A 19,017-nucleotide genomic window follows, 5' to 3' on the forward strand; every position below is an offset into this window, starting at 1 on the left:
TTTCCTTTCTAACATGTACATTGATCTTTCAACTGAGTTTCAGATATCAGATTGTATTGAAACTGAGTAAACATTCAATAATTTGCTATGATCTATTATGTTTGTATGGAAATCTGCATACAGGCCAAGTGAATGAGTATATAATATATTGGAATTTTAGATGAGGATCAATGTTTAGCTTGGATTATGCATACTTTTACCTGGACAAGTCTGTATCAGTTGCAAATCCTATGTTGACAAGGATTTGACAAATATATTTATCTTTGATATGTCAGGGCCTCCTTCAAACCAAATGAGTACTTAACGGGCGTGTTTGAATCAGTTTAGTTCCTGAAATATTTTTATCCACAAACTCAGACATTAAGAAACAACCTGACAATACTGGAAAACAGAAATGATGAAAGGACACAATAGATCCACCAACATCTGTAAAGAACACAGCAAACACCCTGCTCCAAAACAGCTGATCTTCTATCTTAACTCTCCTTTACTGCCTGATTATCAGGAAAGTTGATTGCAATAAGTGTCCATAATAACTGGAGCAATGAAGTGTGGAATGCATATAGGTGTGCAAAATAATCTTTTCTGGGGAAGTGCTTTCTGGCTGCCTGTTGCCATCTTAAAACAGAACACCTCTTCAACAAAAACAAAAAAAAATCTGTTTCCTTTGTCAATCTAAAAGCAATGGTTCTCAACTAGTGGACTCTGTGCTTATTATAGAGCTGCCTGTGTCTTGTAGATATTGGTCAGTCATTGCCACCAGTGGACCATGGCATGTTAGCCCAGGAACCAGGTGGGTCTTAGACCGAAAAAGGTTGAGAACCACTGTGAGCCATCCTTACTGTAGCCTAGGAATACAATGAACTTGAAATATAAATTCAAAAGTTGAAGTCTACCATGAATATTACATTTTTAATGTGTTATTATATGACAATAAAACTATCCTTTGAAATAGAACCAGACCTAAAATAAGTGGAAGGAAGAACAGGATGACCTCTGGTGAGTGATTTACCTCCTGACCCTTCTATCATCTACAAAAATACAAGTCAAAAGAGAAAACTGAAAATACTGGTAATACTCAGCACAATTCCAATACCATCTACAAGTTTGCCCATGACACCACAGTTGTCGGCAGAATCACAAATGGCAATGAGGAAGCGTTCAGGAGGGAGATGGATCAGCTCCATTGAATGGTGTAACAACAACAACCTTGTGCTCAACATAAGTAAAACCAAGGATATGATTGTGGACTTCAGGAGGAAGTCAGGGGAACATGACCCAGTCCTCATCGAGGGCCTCAGTAGTGGAGAGGGCCAAGAACTTCAAATTCCTGGGTGTCAACATCTCCGAGGATCTGTCGTGGAGCCTCCACATTGATGCAATCACAAAGAAGACTTGGCAGTGGCTATACATTATGAGGTGTCTGAGGAGATTCTATATGTCTACGGGTGTACCACGGAGAGCATTCTGGCTGGTTGCATCACTGCCTGGTATGGAGGCGCCAACTCTCGGGACAAGAATAAACACCAAAGGGTTGTTAACTCAGCCTGCCACATCAAGGGCACCAGACTTCACTCCGAGGACATCTACATGAGGCAGTGTCTTAAACAGCAGCCTCCATCCTCAAACACCCCTGCCACCCAGGCCATGCCCTTTTCACTCTGCTACCATCGGGGAAAAAGGTACAGGAGCCTAAAGACGATCACTCAACAGCACAAGGACAAGCTCTTCCCTGCTGCCATCAGATTCCTGAATAATCAATGAACTAAAGACACGGCCTTACTTTTTGTGCACTGTTATTCTTATTATTTTATTTTATATAGTAATGTTGTAAGATGGTTATAATATGAACGTTTGCTCCATGACACTGCTGTAAAACATCAAATTTCATGACTTGTTCATGACAATTGATTCTGAAGTCAGGCATCTTCTGTGGAAAGAGAGAAACTAATGCTTCATGTTGAAGATTCTTTGCCCGAACTGGGAAATACACTGTTTTTATGGATATGGAAATGGGAATACCTGTGATTAGATGGCAAGATTGCCATGAGGATAGGTAGTGCTTATTGGGTAGGGCGGCAGGTTGAAAATTATAATAAAGATGGAGTATAAAATGTTGTGAAATGCACAACTTCAGACACGCTCAGTGGGAAATATTTCATGGGGAAAATAAAATGAGCCAATATGTTCTCATACATCGTTATGTAACAACAAGGACTATTATTTTCATTGTTATTTTCTGAAGCAATACGTTCAGAGGAGTGTAACTGAGCAAACCCTGGCCCTGAGATAAAAACAATTAAAGCTGGAAACATCAACAGAGAGCTGAAACATCAATAGTTTTTCTAATATACAAAAGTGCTGGAGAAATTGCAGCAGGCCACGTAGCAATATTTACAGCAAAGGTTTTGGGCTTAAGCCCTTCGTCAAGGTGGGAGTGAAAAGTAGACAGGCACCTGAATAAGGGGGTGGGGGAGGGGCAGATGGCATAGCCCAGGCAAGAGGCCATAGATGAATATGGGAGGGAGGACAGAAAAGAAATAAGCTTGTAAGTGATGGGGGGGGGGGGGGAAGCTCTCAGAATGGAAAGGGAAGGGGGTGGGGAGCAGGAGGAGAGGGATGGGGAAGAGAAAGAGGGAGATGGGGAGGGGCCTAACAGAAACCGGAGAAGTCGATTGCATCTCTTTCCACAGCTGCTGCCCAGCCTGCTGAGAGCTCCTAACATTTATCTGTTTTTATTTCAGATGTCGAGGTTAATGGGGTATTTGGGCAGTATGGACTGGAAGGGCCTGTTGCCATGCTGTATGTCTAAAATAAATATCTGCATATTTTACATTTTTTGAACAGTAGACATGAGCCACATAACAAAAGCTCAGCTTCAAGAAACATGAAAGGAAAGAGGGATAGAAAGGAAATTCCATTGGGCAGCTGCTGCTTGCATCATTACTGCTTATACCCAAGAGACCAAAACAGAATGGACAGAGATCTCAGAGTATATTCACTATTGCATTTAGATCCTGTAGTGCATAGAGACATAATTGTATTAGGACCTTGACTGATCGAGGATCTGTTTATGGAAAATAATTGGAGAATTAGAAGTCTGCATGTTTGGAAAGGGAGCAAGTGTACACAACTTGGAAAGAAAATGCAAAGTAATCTTCCAAAATTAATCCAAAATCATTAACACATATTCCTAAAAAGAATAATACAGTAAAACTCCTGTTATCCAGAATTCAAGCAACCTGCTCATCTCAAGCAAACAGCAAAAAAATCGTGGAAAATAAATAGGGACAAAATATGGAAGTTTAAAATTGGAGCACCTCGCTGTTCATTCACCACTCACGCAACACGCAACCTCAAACTACTTGAAAATTCACATATCCGGCATCTATTAATCCTCATACGTGCCGGATAACTGTAGTTGTACACTGTTTGAACAAATGCAAGCCTTAATTTTTATTTGCTCCATGACACTGCTGTAAAACATCGAATTTCATGACTTGTTCAAGACAATAAGTTCCGATTCTGATTCTGAAGTCTTCTGTGGAACTGGGGAGCGTTGTGTAATTGATCCCAGCTGCTTACTTGATGAGTGGAAAAATTAGTGGAGCAAGAAGAGGTTTATGTTCCTTTGTGGTTGTGTGATTCCAGGGAATGAGGTCGTAACTATGGTTTTCCATTGAAAACTATTGTTCTAATTGTGAATTGACAAACTCGAACACTCCATGAACTTCATCTCAAAAGTAGTCACACTCTGATGTCTTTCATTTTAATCCTGAGGTTTCCATTTCCCTGTTTTCAGGGTCCACCAACAAGCACATATACTTCGTGTCCTGGTTTTCAGGGACTACCAACTAGGTCAGTGGTTCTGAACCTTTTTCTTTCCACTCACATACCACTTTAAGTTATCCCTATGCCATAAGTGCTTTGTGATTAGTGAGGGATTGCTTAAGGTGGTATGTGATTGGGAAGGGAAGATTGAGAATCACTGCTCCAGACACAATTGTTTCCAAAATATTTTGCTTGAGTAAAATTGTCATTGGCCCATTTTCTTTGGAGTTATGAAACCATGCACATAGCTAGTCTATTAGGTACAATTAAAACAGTGGTTTTTCCAAACTTTTTTTTCCACCCATATCTTTTCTTCTTTGGCTTGGCTTCGCGGACGAAGATTTATGGAGGGGGTAAAAAGTCCACGTCAGCTGCAGGCTCGTTTGTGGCTGACAAGTCCGATGCGGGACAGGCAGACACGATTGCAGCGGTTGCAAGGGAAAATTGGTTGGTTGGGGTTGGGTGTTGGGTTTTTCCTCCTTTGCCTTTTGTCAGTGAGGTGGGCTCTGCGGTCTTCTTCAAAGGAGGTTGCTGCCCGCCAAACTGTGAGGCGCCAAGATGCACGGTTTGAGGCGTTATCAGCCCACTGGCGGTGGTCAATGTGGCAGGCACCAAGAGATTTCTTTAGGCAGTCCTTGTACCTTTTTTTTGGTGCACCTCTGTCACGGTGGCCAGTGGAGAGCTCGCCATATAACACGATCTTGGGAAGGCGATGGTCCTCCATTCTGGAGACGTGACCCATCCAGCGCAGCTGGATCTTCAGCAGCGTGGACTCGATGCTGTCGACCTCTGCCATCTTGAGTACCTCGACGTTAGGGGTGTGAGCGCTCCAATGGATGTTGAGGATGGAGCGGAGACAACGCTGGTGGAAGCGTTCTAGGAGCCGTAGGTGGTGCCGGTAGAGGACCCATGATTCGGAGCCGAACAGGAGTGTGGGTATGACAACGGCTCTGTATACGCTTATCTTTGTGAGGTTTTTCAGTTGGTTGTTTTTCCAGACTCTTTTGTGTAGTCTTCCAAAGGCGCTATTTGCCTTGGCGAGTCTGTTGTCTATCTCATTGTCGATCCTTGCATCTGATGAAATGGTGCAGCCGAGATAGGTAAACTGGTTGACCGTTTTGAGTTTTGTGTGCCCGATGGAGATGTGGGGGGGCTGGTAGTCATGGTGGGGAGCTGGCTGATGGAGGACCTCAGTTTTCTTCAGGCTGACTTCCAGGCCAAACATTTTGGCAGTTTCCGCAAAGCAGGACGTCAAGCGCTGAAGAGCTGGCTCTGAATATACCACCTTAAATAATCCCTTACTAATCACAGAGCATCTATGGCATAGAGAATACTTAAAGTGGTAAGTGAGTGGAAAGAAAAAGGTTGAGAATCACTGAACTAGTGCATATACTCCATTTTCCGGGACTGGTTTTATACCTAATCATCAGATGGTTCGTACTGGTGTTCCTACTGTAGTTTATCCATGGTCTCAGTCTGGAGTATATGAAAGGTTAAAAATGGCCAGAGACCAAAGGGTTAAAGCTGCCATAAATTGGCACCAACCTCTCAAGCTCATTGGACAGTTCATACCAATTACTTTCTGGATGTATGTGGCTCAATAATAACTAGAGGTTCTATGACTGAAGTCAACCTGCAGTGATTAAAAAAAAAAGCCAGGAGGATTTATATGGATGAATGCTATTTAGTAAATGCAGTCACATGGGATACGTTGGTAAGAAAGTAAATGGATTTTTCAGAGTCGCATACATTCTCCCCATTAAAACCATACAAAGAAAGAGTCTGAAGTAGAAGCTGCTTAATTCACAATATGCTCCGACTCTGTCGGCTGATAGCCAAGTTCCTGGACCTTGAAGGAAGGGCTCAGGCTCAAAACATCGGTAATATATCTTTACCTCCTAAGGATGCTGCAAGATTGGCTGAGTTCCTCCAGCATTTGTGTTTTTATTGCAATCACAGTGTCTGCAGACTTTCATGTTTCACTCCATGACTACAGTACTATTCAGGATAAACCTACTTGACGTGACATCTAATTTACTTGTTTAATTAAAATCTTCTGATAAATAACTGAATAAATCCATTCATTGCATCGCATCAGGCAGCTGACACCACCGCAAAGACTTGCTGGAAGAGCTTACTGTGTCTCTCTTGCGGCGGCCTACAACTCAGCTCCTGCAGAATATTCCTTTTCCTTTATCATGTGTTGCTCTGTTCCATGCATCTATTTGCCTGTTTATCAGAGTGCATTTATGCTTTGGTATGCCTGTTGCATCGTGTGTGAAATTTGATGTGTCTGTTGGCTTGTTTGCACTTCTGTCTATCTGCAGAATTCTATGCAACTGTTAGCTCACGTGTAATTCTGTGTGTCTGTTGAATCTTGAGCACATTTGTAGGTTTTTGAATCATGTGGGTATATGTTTCTGTTAGATCTTTTTGTATATCTGTTGGATAGAGTATTTGTAGGTGTCTGATGATTGCATGCATTCATATGAATCTGCAATTATACAATTCCGCAACCATGCAAAAACCCACAGCTATTCATTCCGATGCAGACTATCCAACACACATGTAGTTTAATAACTGCACAATCTAACACACATACACACGCAAAATATATGTAATCTAACATAGACATATTCTGACACAGAATACAAATGCACACAGACATACATATACACTGCAACAAATACAAATTCAATCCTATACATATAAACACAATCAAACACACATACTAATCTATCCATAAAAGGAAAAAGTTAATTATAGACACATAATTTTCTTATGACTTAACTTTCCAAGTTAGCCTTTAGCAGTTAAGGATTGTTGAAAAACCCCTGGAGCATGGTAACTTATTAATAGCGTCTACATAATAACATTAAACAGCGAAGGAGTATCATCACAGCAGCCTGGATAGATGAAGGCTCTCAGTTGTAGATAATCTTGTGCCAAGCAGCTTGAGGCAGGCAGGGCTCTGAAGTAAATCCATTAACTGATTAATTACAACCCAGCTGTTGAATGGAAACTCTGCCTTTGTCCAAAATGGCAGAGGACACTTACAACAGAAAGAACCAAAGAAAATCTGTTCACTCCTGTAGAAAGTGAGGGTCCATCAATCAATATAATCCTCCTTCTAGACATCAAAATATGCTTCACCAGATACTTGAAAACTATGGGAGTTAAGGGCAAAGTTGAGGAGTGAGTGGTGAGGGTGGGAATGAAGTAAAATCACACAAGGCTGGAGAAACTCATCAGGTCAAACAATGTCCTTTATATAACCATATACAGCACAGAACAGGCCAGTTTGGCCCTACTAGTCCATGCCGGAACAAATCCCCACCCTCCTAGTCCCACTGACCAGCACCTGGTCCATACCCCTCCAATCCTCTCCCCTCCATGTAATTATCCAGTCTTTCCTTAAATGTAAATTACGTCCTTGCTTCAACCACCTCTGCTGGAAGCTTATTCCACATCCCAACCACCCTTTGCGTGAAAAAATTTCCCCTCACGTTCCCCTTATAATTTTCCCCCTGCAATCTCAAACCATGGCCTCTGGTTTGAATATCCCCCACTCTTAAATGAAAAAGCCTATCCACGTTGATTCTTATAAAATCTTTTAAAATCTTGAACACCTCCATCAAATCCCCCCTCAATCTTATACGCTCCAGAGAAAAAAAGACCCAGGCTGTTCAACCTTTCTCTGTAACTCAAACCCTGACATACTGTCAACATTCTCGTGAACCTTCTCTGCACTCTCTCTATTTTGTTTATAGCAATGGTAAAGATGCAAAACCAACATTTTGGGCTTGAGCCCTTCATCAAGGTATGGAAAAATGTCGGCAGGCATCAGAGCAAAAGATTGTGTGGAGGGGGGGAGGTATAATCGCCAAGGTAGGAAGTGATAGGTGGAGAAGGGAGGGATGGGATATGTGTGAGAGGAATCCAGCATTACCAAAGGATCACCTGTCTTTCCAGACCCAGTCAGTGTTTTATGTACATTCTTTTCATTGGTAGAAAGTAAAATTAGGCAAGTTTATAATTGCTGGTTGATCCAATATCATCAGTCTAAACTTCAGTCCTTTTCTCAGACACTCGTGGTTCCTTTTACATCACAGCACCGCTCAATCTTATTTTCCTGTCACTCTTCTGCTTGCTATCCAGGGACAGTTTCCTGGCAACTATCTGAAACTAAACAAGGCTGTGTGGCAAGCTGAAGTCATTGGTGACTCAAGGTTGCCATTTTTACAATTGCATATTCCCACCTCTACAACATTTTGGTGACTTCTGTCTCAATTCTCCTCTTGCTGAGACACCCATCCATACCTTCGTAGCCTCTAGTTAACTCTTCCTTCACACTCTTTGCTGACATTCTGCAAGCTATTGTCTGCAAACGTCAGGTCACCTGAGATTCTACTGTTAATGTCCATATTTGTACCAGGTCTGGTAGAGTCATCTGCCTATATCAGCTCCATCCTTCCTAAATGGTCCACCCATCTCCCAACACCTGCATCACACACGCTCCAATGGTGGCCTGATCAGAAGAAAGGACTTGGAGCAAGTTTACCATGCGGGGCTGGTTCCTTGCATGCTATGGAATGCTTCAACAGCAAACCTCTGAGGAAACTTTTGTTGAGGAAGATGCCATTCCAACGTGGAAATCTTTCCAGACCAGTGAAGCTTTTTCAGTCATGACAGCCCTCTTCCCTCTAGTCTAGGATGCAAATGGAAGTAACTCCCTTCTTTGCTGTTATTAATGCCTTTGATAAATGTTTCAACTTGACAATCTCAGTCACTCTTGAGTTTGGATTTAATATTTTTGTGCAAAGTAGAGATTCCATGGGCTGAATTTGGATTGCACTGTTTAATCCAATTTTCCATTCAGTTTGCCCAGCGTGTCCAATCAGCATCCTTTCTTAAACAGACTTATTAAAGGAAACTGTAGAAAATAAATATTGGACAAAGAAAGGTAAACAAGAAATCTGCAGATGATGGGGTCTAGTGCAGTACATAAAAGTGCTGCAGAAACTGAGCAGTTTTTATGCAGGCATCCATAGCGAGTAAAATGTTTGTACGTATGTTATGTATATACTCTGACAATAAATTTGAAATCTAAAAGACAGTCAGTGCTTTCCTTGGAAGCTGCATGACCTGATGAGCTTTCTCTGGCACTTTTGTATGCTGCATTGGACGAGGGACATATTCTCAACTTATTTATTCAGATGCAGGAGGCTATTCATCCCACTGGATCCATGTTTCTCCCAAAAGAGCAATCCCATTAGCTTCCATTTCTTTTACTACCCACCCACACCTTTTCTCACAACTCCCTCATTTTATTCTCTTAACAACACTAAGGAGTAACTTACAGTGGCCAATTAAATTCCTGCACACTGGCTGCAGGAGGAAGATGGAGCACCTCGCAGAAACCCAAGTGGTCACGGGAAGAATGTGCAAACTCCATCCAAGTCAGAACCCAAGGCATGGGAGCTCTAACTGCTGCATCACTATGCCATCCCCTGGGCTAATTGGTTGCAATGCAATTTGATCAGTGGAATAAATAGGATGGAGCTTGTGCCCCTTTATCTTAACCAGATCATTTTAATTTAACATCAAATATTTGATCTTTTCATTGTAATGTAGTGAAATTCATTTCTCAGCCTTTAAATATTCCAACATGTGGCCTATACACTCCAAAGTTTAAAATAAATGAGAGGAGCATACAAGATTGAGGGGTTTTGTCAGGGTAGTACTGAAAGTATTTTTTTTGCCCTGGAGCATAGATTCAGGACGAGGATCTGCCCATTTAAGGCTGAAATTTCTTCTCTTGTGAATGTTTAGAATTCTCCACAGAATTCATTTAAGGAATTTTCTCTGCTGTGCGTGGTGAGTCAACATGAACATTCAAGGCTGAGTCAGATAGATTTGTGGAAATTTGTGGAATCCAAAGTCGTGAAAGGAGTCTTGAGTTGAGACCCATATGAAATCACCCATGATCTGATTGAATGATGGCACAGTTTCAAGGGGGCTTATGGATCCTAGTTTCTATCTTCTCAAACTTTTTCTTTCCACCCACATACCACCTTAAGCAATCCCTTACTAATCACAGAGCACCGATGGCATAGGGATTGCTTAAGGTGGAATGTGAGTGGAAAAAAAAGGTTGAGAACCACTGGTCTAACTTCTATTTATTCACTCAAGATTCCAGGATCAGCAGATTTTGTGTTTCTCTTGGATCAAGACTCTGATTAAAAATTTGCAAATGACACTAAGCTGGGTTATGAGAATGCAGAGTAACATAGACAGGTTGGGAAAGTGGGCAGATGCATAGCAGATGCAGTTTAATGTGGATAAATGTGAGGTTATCCAATTTGGTGACAAGAACAGGAAGGAGATTACTATCTGATTGGTGTCAAGTTAGGAAAAGGGGAAGTACAATGAGATCTAGGTGTTCTTGTTCATCAGTCACTGAAAGTAAGCCTGGAGGTGCAGCAGGCAGTGAAGAAAGCATGTGGCCTTCATAACAGGGGGTGTTGAGTATAGGAGCAGAGAGGCCCTTCTGCAGTTGTACAGGGCCATGGTGAGATCACAACTGGAGTTTTGGTCTCCAAATTTGAGGAAGGACATTCTTGCTACTGAGGGAGTTCAGCCTAGGTTCACAAGGTTGGTTCCCGGGATGGTGGGACAGTCATATGTTGAAAGATTGGAGTGATTGGCTTGTATACATTGGAATTTAGAAGGATGAGAGGGGATTTGATTGAAACATACAAAATTATTGAGGGAATAGACACACTAGAGGCAGGAAATATGTTCCCGATGTTTGGGAAGACTAGAACCAGAGGCCATAGTTTAAGAATAAGAGTTAGGTCATTTAGAACAGGGTTGAGAAAAACTTTTTCACCCAGAGCGTTTCTCTGAGGATCTGTGGAATTCTCTGCCTCAGAAGGCAATGGAGGCAACTTCTCTGAATGTTTTCTAGATAGGGCTCTTAACGATAGTGGAGTCAATGGATAAGGGGAGAAGGCAGGAATGGGATACTGATTGTGGATGATCAGCCATGATCACAGTGAATGGTGGTACTGGCTCGAAGGGCCTATAATCTTTTGTCTATTGTTTGCAGTGTATGTGTTTGCATTATTCCAGTGAGCCAACAGTTGCTTTCAGTAATCTGAGATCATCATGCCTTTTGTCAGGGCTGGATTCAAAACATTGAATGCTCCCTTGTTACAATGCTGGTTTTCTGAATGGCAGAAAACTGACTGCAGTACGAAGAGTGAGAAAAAAATGCAATAAAGTGCTAAAGTAAGAGTCCTTAAATGAGTTCCTGGCTGAGTTTGTTGTTGAGGCGCCTGATCATCATGTTGCATCATCATACAAAACACTTACAATGGTGGTTTCCTGAATTGCCCAGGACATCACAGGCAAAACCCTCCCCACCCTTGAGAATATCTGCAGGAAAACTGCCAAGGGAGAGCAGCAGCAATCATCAGGGATCCTCACCACCCAGCACATGCTTTGTTCTCGCTGCTACCATCAGGAAAGAGGTAGAGGTACCCCAAGACTCGCACCTCCAGGTTCAGGAACAGCTGTTGCCCCTCCAGCATCAGACTCCTCAACAACAAACTCAATCAGAAATTCACTTAAGGACTCTTACCTTTGGGCTTTATTGATTTTTTTTCTCTCTCTGCATCGCACTGTTAGTTTACATTTCTTTATTTGTTTGCGTGTACGTTGAGTAGTTTTTTTTTGCACCACTTAAGAGGTAATTCTGCCTCACCTGCAGGAAAATAGAAGCTCAGGGTTATATGTTATGCCATGTATGTTTTCTGACAATTAATCTGAAATCAGAGATTATCATCCCTTTTTTCAGCCTGGATTTGAAATATTGAATGACCCCCCCCCCCCTCATTACAATGGTAATTTCCTGAAAACCTCCAAGTGTTGTTGGTTTGCAACCAGGAGAGAGAGCAAGAAGTCAATCAGCATTCCATGGGCCCCTCACACTTTTTCAGTAATAGGCTCCATAAAATGATAGACCACAAACATCCCTTTGAATTTATGAGAGATGTTCATGAGTTGGGATCATCCATATAGAAATTATACATTGAATATGAAGGCCACATCCTACTTATGTTTTATAAACTTCTAGAACAAAAAAATTCTTTCATGCAAATCCATTTTGTGTATTCCCTCCATTTTCCTTCTCTTGTTGGAACATAGCACACTAACGAAGTCCAGAGAATGCAAGAATAAACGGATGGATCTTGTAACAAATTCAGATAATCAGCTGAATAGTATCTCAGATTTCCAGCACTCTGATTTATTTTCTCCCTCCTGGTATTCCAGATTTCATTCACCTTTGACAGCTTACTCCTTCCTTGGGCACACCTCCTTCAGACAGCTCCACCATCATTGTGAGATTCAAGCACCTCTATTCCTACCTTTTCTTTTGTTTTCTTCATCCCTCTGGCCTTCCCCTGCCACTTAGAATTTGTAGGACCCTACCTTATTGCCAAGGCCATTGACCTGAAATGTTAACCCCCTTCATGACTTCCTACTATTTTCCGTTGTTATTTCTGAGAACTTTGACACGGGTTTGGAAAGACCACTGTCTCAGGGCATTCCCTATTGTAGCCCAAAGAACAACAATGACCTCCCTGCAGTTTAGAGTCACATTATCATATGGCACTGAAACAGGCCCTTCGGCGCAACTTGTCCACGCTGATCATGATGCCTCTTTAGGTGAATCTCATTTGCTTGTGATAGGCTTGTATCCTTCTACTCCTTTCCCATCCATATAGTTCCAAATGCCTTTTACACACTGTCATTATATCTATATCAACCACTTCCTCTGACAACCTGTTCCATGTAACCACACCCTCTCTGTAAAAAAATTGGCTCTCAGTTCTTCAGCTAGGACCATCCAATGATTTTGAGCGATCATTTTCAATAGCATCCCAAGTAAAGTGAAGAATTCCAACTGCTGGTGGTAAGTCCGCATCTCCATATCTCAATAATGTGTCAAGTTGCTTTGCCAATGATCAAGCGAACATGAATGTATCTGACTCAGCCAATCACTGTTTCTGCCACAAGGAAAGACTCAGTCCTAACATTCCATCAGCACACGTCAAACACCCTCTGATAGCGAATGGCAACAAATTCTCAACACACATCAGAAGCTGGGACTTGAAAGTGCAAGCTCACAAGAAATGGCAGCAGCTGGAAGCAACACATGTCAAAGCTCCCCCCATTCAAAAATATATTGGCTGCTCTACATCAGCTCCATTTCTTACCCATTATCCTTTGATGCTTTCAGTCTCAGATTCTTTATCCTTTGATATTCAGGCTAGGTTCACTACATTCAACTTCGATCAACTGATATAGAAAACCTTGTGTGGAAATAGGAGCTTATGTTTCCATCTCAATGCGCCCAGGATGTTTGATGACAAAATTATTGGATTGAATGACTTTTGTAAAAGGATCTTGAAGTGGGATGTTTTGGTATTTCTGTTGAAGGTGGGTGTTTAATTTGGACCCTTATTTAGAAAGTTTATTCTAGCCTTGCTGTAACATCCAAACCCAGCGCATTCTTTTCTCCAGAGCTGTACATTAATCCCTTGTGTCTACAGTCAAGCAGAGGAAGCAAAGAAATCTGAAGCGAATATCCATTGCGCCCAAGTATAGAAGATAAAAATCGCTTCACTTTTAGCCCAAGACTTTTTCTCTGGAGCAATAAAATTTTGAAACATCACAGATGCTAGATCATTAGCAGGATGTATAAAATCCAGCCAGCACTGAAATGGCAACTGGCTGTGTGCAAATTTCAGAAAATAATCCAAGACGCTTTTTTTTCCGAAAGGATTCTGACCAAGCTCCTTTGAATTTGTTCAGCCTCGATTGTACATCAAGCCAAAAGCAAGTTTAACCAAAAATAAAACTAGTTCATCAAAAATAAGTGTTGAGTGTTTTAAAATTTACCGTGGACTATTTATTGTGCTCCACTCTGGTTGAATAGAAACCATTTTAGAAAGCTGAGAGTATAACTAAAATGGCACAGCTAAGTTACGCTACGAATTGTGGTAAGCTCAGACTGCGCAGGACTTTACAAGGGTCTGGTGAGTTTTGCGGAGGTGGAAGGAATTACATTACCTCATGCTAACCAATCATTCAGTACAATAATTCCGTGTGGGGTTTGTTCCACATAAACCTGTCCTAACATATCATGGTTACTGGAGCCTAACTGTCCGGCCGGCGCGAGTCCTCTGGACTGGGCGCGAGTGCTCTGGACTGGGCGCGAGTCCTCTGGACTGGGCGCGAGTGCTCTGGACTGGGCGCGAGTCCTCTGGACTGGGCGCGAGTCCTCTGGACTGGGTTTGGGTTGGGTTGAACTGCGCCACATTGACCTGGCCCAGTATTTTATCCAGTTCAGGATTCCGTGCTTAGCATATGTGTACTCTGCTCTAGATCAGTAGCAATGTGCGTGCAGCATAGCAAGTGGGATTTTTCCACTTCGCCACAAATGCCTCTGAATCAGGTTGGCCATGGAAAAATTGATATGGTGTCGGGCATGGCTTAAGATCTGGATTGACTGCTGTTTGGACAAAGAGTGTTAGGCTTTAATTTTATGTTCCAGCAGATTCCAATTTTTTGGGGGTACTTCTGTTTAAATTTATCTCCACTAATCATCACAAGCCCTGCGTGTGGCAACAGTTTCTACTCTCTTTTAAATGAAGGAATTTTTCTCGAGTTCCTTATTGGTCGTTGTGATGGTTATTTCGTAACTATGCTCTGAGCTTGGGCTCCTCCGTCAGTACAAGATCCAATCATCAAATAACAAAACAATACAATTATCTTTTTATTAACTTTAGGTAAAATATAATTGCTGTAAATATATACATGCTAGTACTTACCAGGTCTGTTAGTGGATAAATGCTTATATAGCCACAAAAAATGATCAAATAAAAGTTATTTTGTGTGGTTGGTAAATTTCTCTGGCAGAGGCTAATGAATTTCTGGCATGTTCCCACATGCTAATATAAACTGGCTGTTTCTCTTCATTGTTATCCACACCGAAATGTGGCAACTGCAAGTGATATCTGCATCACAAGATTTGTCAGATGCAAATGCAAGGAAATCAAAGTGAAAATATGGAAAGTTATCTAAATATCCCAAAATGAGGGAGCTCTGCGGCTGAAAACCACTGCTTGTGGCGGCCTGGTGCTGACTTGAGGCAAGGAACCCACGGAGGCTGTGGGTTGCTGGAGACGAGCTTGAAACTGGCTAAAGGGGTACCAGGTATTGGAACCAGGATGCGAGGGGGTGCTGAAGGATTCCTGACCGTGTTGGAGGTTTGGATCTGGAGCTTGGGTTGCCAATAGCTTGGCTGTGCAAGCGCTGGAGGTGAATCTTCAGACACTCGGTGACTCTGGGGGCAACTCGCTTTTGCTTCTCTTTCTCTGACTGTAAGAGGCGCTTCAGGCAATTTCTGTCAATAGCAAATCTGCCTGCCTTACAGCAGGCAAAAGTAATTTCATGTAATATGACACTGTTTTATTACAATGACAATAAATTGATTATTAAATCTTGAAAAAGCTGTTTACTAAAGGAATTACAGATCACAAATGTGTCAATTTTCTTCCCCTGATAAGCCCAGGTCTTTGTTTTGCATTAAGGATCAGACACTGAAGACGAGCTTTGCTCTTTCTCAAAATAATTTATCATTTTAAGAGATTTTTTTAACCTCCTTAAACTTCTTAGCTTTACTTCACAACTACAGTCATATATTTTGATCGCTGCTCTTATTCCTTGGGTCTGTTATCACTACAGTCATAATATGGACTGAATAACATACAATATTCTAACTGTGCTCCATTTAATGCCTTTCTCCAATTTAACAACTCTTTTCTTTCTTAGTTGACACCCCTGGAAATAAATCCCAGTGTTTCTACTTTTGTTTCTACTCATTGCAAATTTAAATCCTTGAGAGTTAAAATTGAATCTTAGCTTTTTGAATTATCTGCTTCTTAAAGGCTTTGGACATTTTAAGGAATAACTCCGAGGAACAGTTTAACATGGTTATATGAGGCGTCTGAATTCCTTTGTATTTTTATCCTTTTTAAATCGGGCCCCACCCAAGTCAGGCATCGCTATCCAGAGGAATAGGACAGCACACAATTCACAACTTTGCCTCTGCCAGTGGCTCTCTATCAATGAATACCAGAAGATGTCAAGGTCACGGACAAGCATTTGTTCTTTACTGACAGAGCAGGAGAAAAACTCAGCAAAGTCGCTGCAACACGTAATTCTTTCGAATTAATATTAGATGTGATTTCTAGTTTGCATTTAATTAACCAAAAGTAAATTCCTAGCCAATAAATAATATGTACAGCACATGATTCTCAAATTGTAATACCAATTACCAACATGCAGGTTTGATAACTGTGCAGGATTAGATTGTTGAGGCCTCTGAACGTTGCGTTAATGGCATCACATGCTACAGGTACTTTGATGTACCTTTACAGTTTCATTTGCATTAATGAGCCTGAAAATATACCTTGCCTCCAAAACAGAGGGACCAGACAATATCTTTCGTTTCCTAATTTGCTCACATTGGTGAGCAATCTAGCCATCTTAATTTGATTTGTCGATGCCCATAACAAGGATCTGTGCTTCTTTTGTTTAAGAACTGGAGCTGGTTACACACCGGGGAGGTCGCTGTGAAAATAGTTTTGGTAGTTGTCACATTGCAAAGATCAGTGATCAGCATTCCTCACACTGCAGATACAGTTAGACCTCACACCAGCTGACAAACAACCCCACCCTATTCTTGTCTGTTTCTGGGTGAATTTTACTGCAGTTACTCCTCGTCAATATCAAAACGCTAAGTTTCAGATAAAAAGAAGTATGACTTCATTTTCCTCAGATCACTTTGAAGTGATCACGCACGCACACACGCACACACACACACACACACACACACACACACACACACACACACACACACACACACACACACACACACACACACACACACACACACACACACACATTAAATCAATGAAATTCTTACCTGGTAAATCATTACTTTGAAGTTATTCCGTTTCAGTAGAACAGCCTCATTTGTTTCAAGTTTCTTGATCTGCGCTGCTTGCTTCTCCATATTGTGCTTGATGGTCTTAACGTTGACACTGACTTTCCGAATCTTCTCCAGCATCTTGGTGACACTGTTGCTGGAGGTTGCATGCGACTTGGTGAGCTTGCTCAGCTCGTTCTGAATGGTGAATACAGCGTTTTCCATCTCCAGGTGCCGGCGCTCCAACTGCTGCTGGCTGGTCTGGATCTGATCGACCATACCCACCACTTTGTCCAGGAGAGTGAGTACCAGTACCCCATTGAACTGAGGCTCCAGTTTTGGGCTCTCATCCTCCTTTTGCGACATGGGGACCTCAGGGCTTGCCTGCTCCTGCTCCTGCTCCTGCTCCAGCTCCTGCTCTTCAGCCTGCAGGGTGTCTGCCATGGTCGGAAATGTCACACTGGGATTGAAAATACTGATTGAACTGGGCTGGAAGCCTGTCGTGTGGGGAGACAGAGGGAAAGTGAGAGGAGCTTGTATGTGTCTGCTCACACACCAGTTACACAGCTGCTCAAGAAGTGTCCAAAAAAAAAGTTGCAGGCTTAAAAGGACATCAGCTACTCCACCTAGCTGTACAGTGAGAGACTGCTGAATTTCATGCCAGCCCCCTCCTTGAATTGTTTGAATACTTGGGACGGAGTTGAAGACTTCCAAAGCAAGCACAGGCACATCTAATGAGGAATGCACTCAGACAACGAAACACATCGCAAACCTGAGACAGGAATGCTCAGAGAACTGGACTCTCTGTGCTTTGAGTAACAGACTCAGTGAATCCAGCTTCAATGCAGAGTGCTGCACAAACCGGCCGCACATGCCACTCGGACAAAGGAACATTGTGGCAAATTTACTAGTCTAAGCAATTTCTCTTTGTAAAGAAAGTAGATTCTAGTACAGACAGTAAACCATGAACAATTTTCATGCTTAACTGTCCTTCAGAAAGAACACAAATCTATATTTAGGCTCTCACTGTTATCTGTGCATCTCTGAAGCCATTACAATTTCACATTAGTGTAACATTCTATAAACGAAGCAGTCTAGAAACAGCTGGAAACAATTCCCAAAATTGGGTTTTCTTTGAATCGGCATATATAATATCAAACAAGTTTATTGTCATCTGACTGCACAAGTACAACCTGACAAGACAGGGTTTTCTGGTTCTCAGTTCAAAACATGCAGACACACATCCATGCATAACACGCGTATAGACAAACAATACATTCCCAGGACAAATAGAAATAAATAAATATTGTTTCCCGATCTTGTAGGACTTGAGGCAAAAGAGAATCTCTTCAGTAATGCCTTTTCACAAGGACAGAATGAAGAAGAACAAAGCAAATTTGCCTCATGGTATTTAAACCAGACATTATATGTGGCCCAGTTTCTGGATGTAATCCAAACATCTTGCCACAAATATTCACTGGACTTTCTTTCATGGTTCTGAGGGTTCTTCTGGATTACCACTGTCATGGAAAATTACCTTTGGGAGAGGAATAAGGGAATGCATTAATTTATGCTATTCACCTACAACAAACATCTGATGAGAAACTAATCACATCATTACTTAAGGGGAGAATTTTATGTATTATTATTTGTGACAGCATCTGAATATGTATCATATGCTGAAGTACTTTAAATTATCTAATAAGGAGGTTGGTTTTCCTGACTGTGCAAAGAATAGTTGCATCATTCCCATGGTGCCTTGCAGACCTCAGTTCATTAGCAAAGCCCTTCTGGCTGAAACAGAATCTGGAAAAAGAGAGATGGAGAGTGGAGGACACCTGGTGCAGCTGGACGACAAATAACGGCCTCAGTGAGTTAGCTTCCTTCTACTTGCTACTTGTCCCTCAGATCCCCTGGTCTGAAGGATCTCGAGTCACTGAACAGATATTTGTTACAGATTCAAGTTCAAGTGTATTGTCATGTGTACCGAGATGGTCAGAAAGTTCATTTTGTGTTTAATCCAGCCAGGCAACCTATACCTTATAACAGTAAAACCATAGTACAGAGTTGAAAGCTACAAAGAGAGAAAATAGTTAGAACTGAACAAAGGCAACATTACTTCA

General features: G+C 41.7%; 1 protein-coding gene across 1 annotated transcript in view; it reads right to left on the minus strand.

The window, feature by feature from the left end:
- Window positions 1-17,494, minus strand: part of LOC138747738 (caveolae-associated protein 1-like) — a 55,772-nt gene extending 38,278 nt beyond the window's left edge. The window contains exon 1 of the mRNA XM_069907257.1: window positions 16,892-17,494. Coding sequence (XP_069763358.1) covers window positions 16,892-17,338 — 447 coding nt within the window. The 5' untranslated portion in view covers window positions 17,339-17,494. The remainder of the gene's footprint in view (window positions 1-16,891) is intronic.
- Between the last annotated feature and the right edge of the window lie 1,523 nt (window positions 17,495-19,017).

Source organism: Narcine bancroftii, chromosome 12 (genome assembly GCF_036971445.1).
Source record: "Narcine bancroftii isolate sNarBan1 chromosome 12, sNarBan1.hap1, whole genome shotgun sequence".
Taxonomy (NCBI): Eukaryota; Metazoa; Chordata; class Chondrichthyes; order Torpediniformes; family Narcinidae; genus Narcine; species Narcine bancroftii.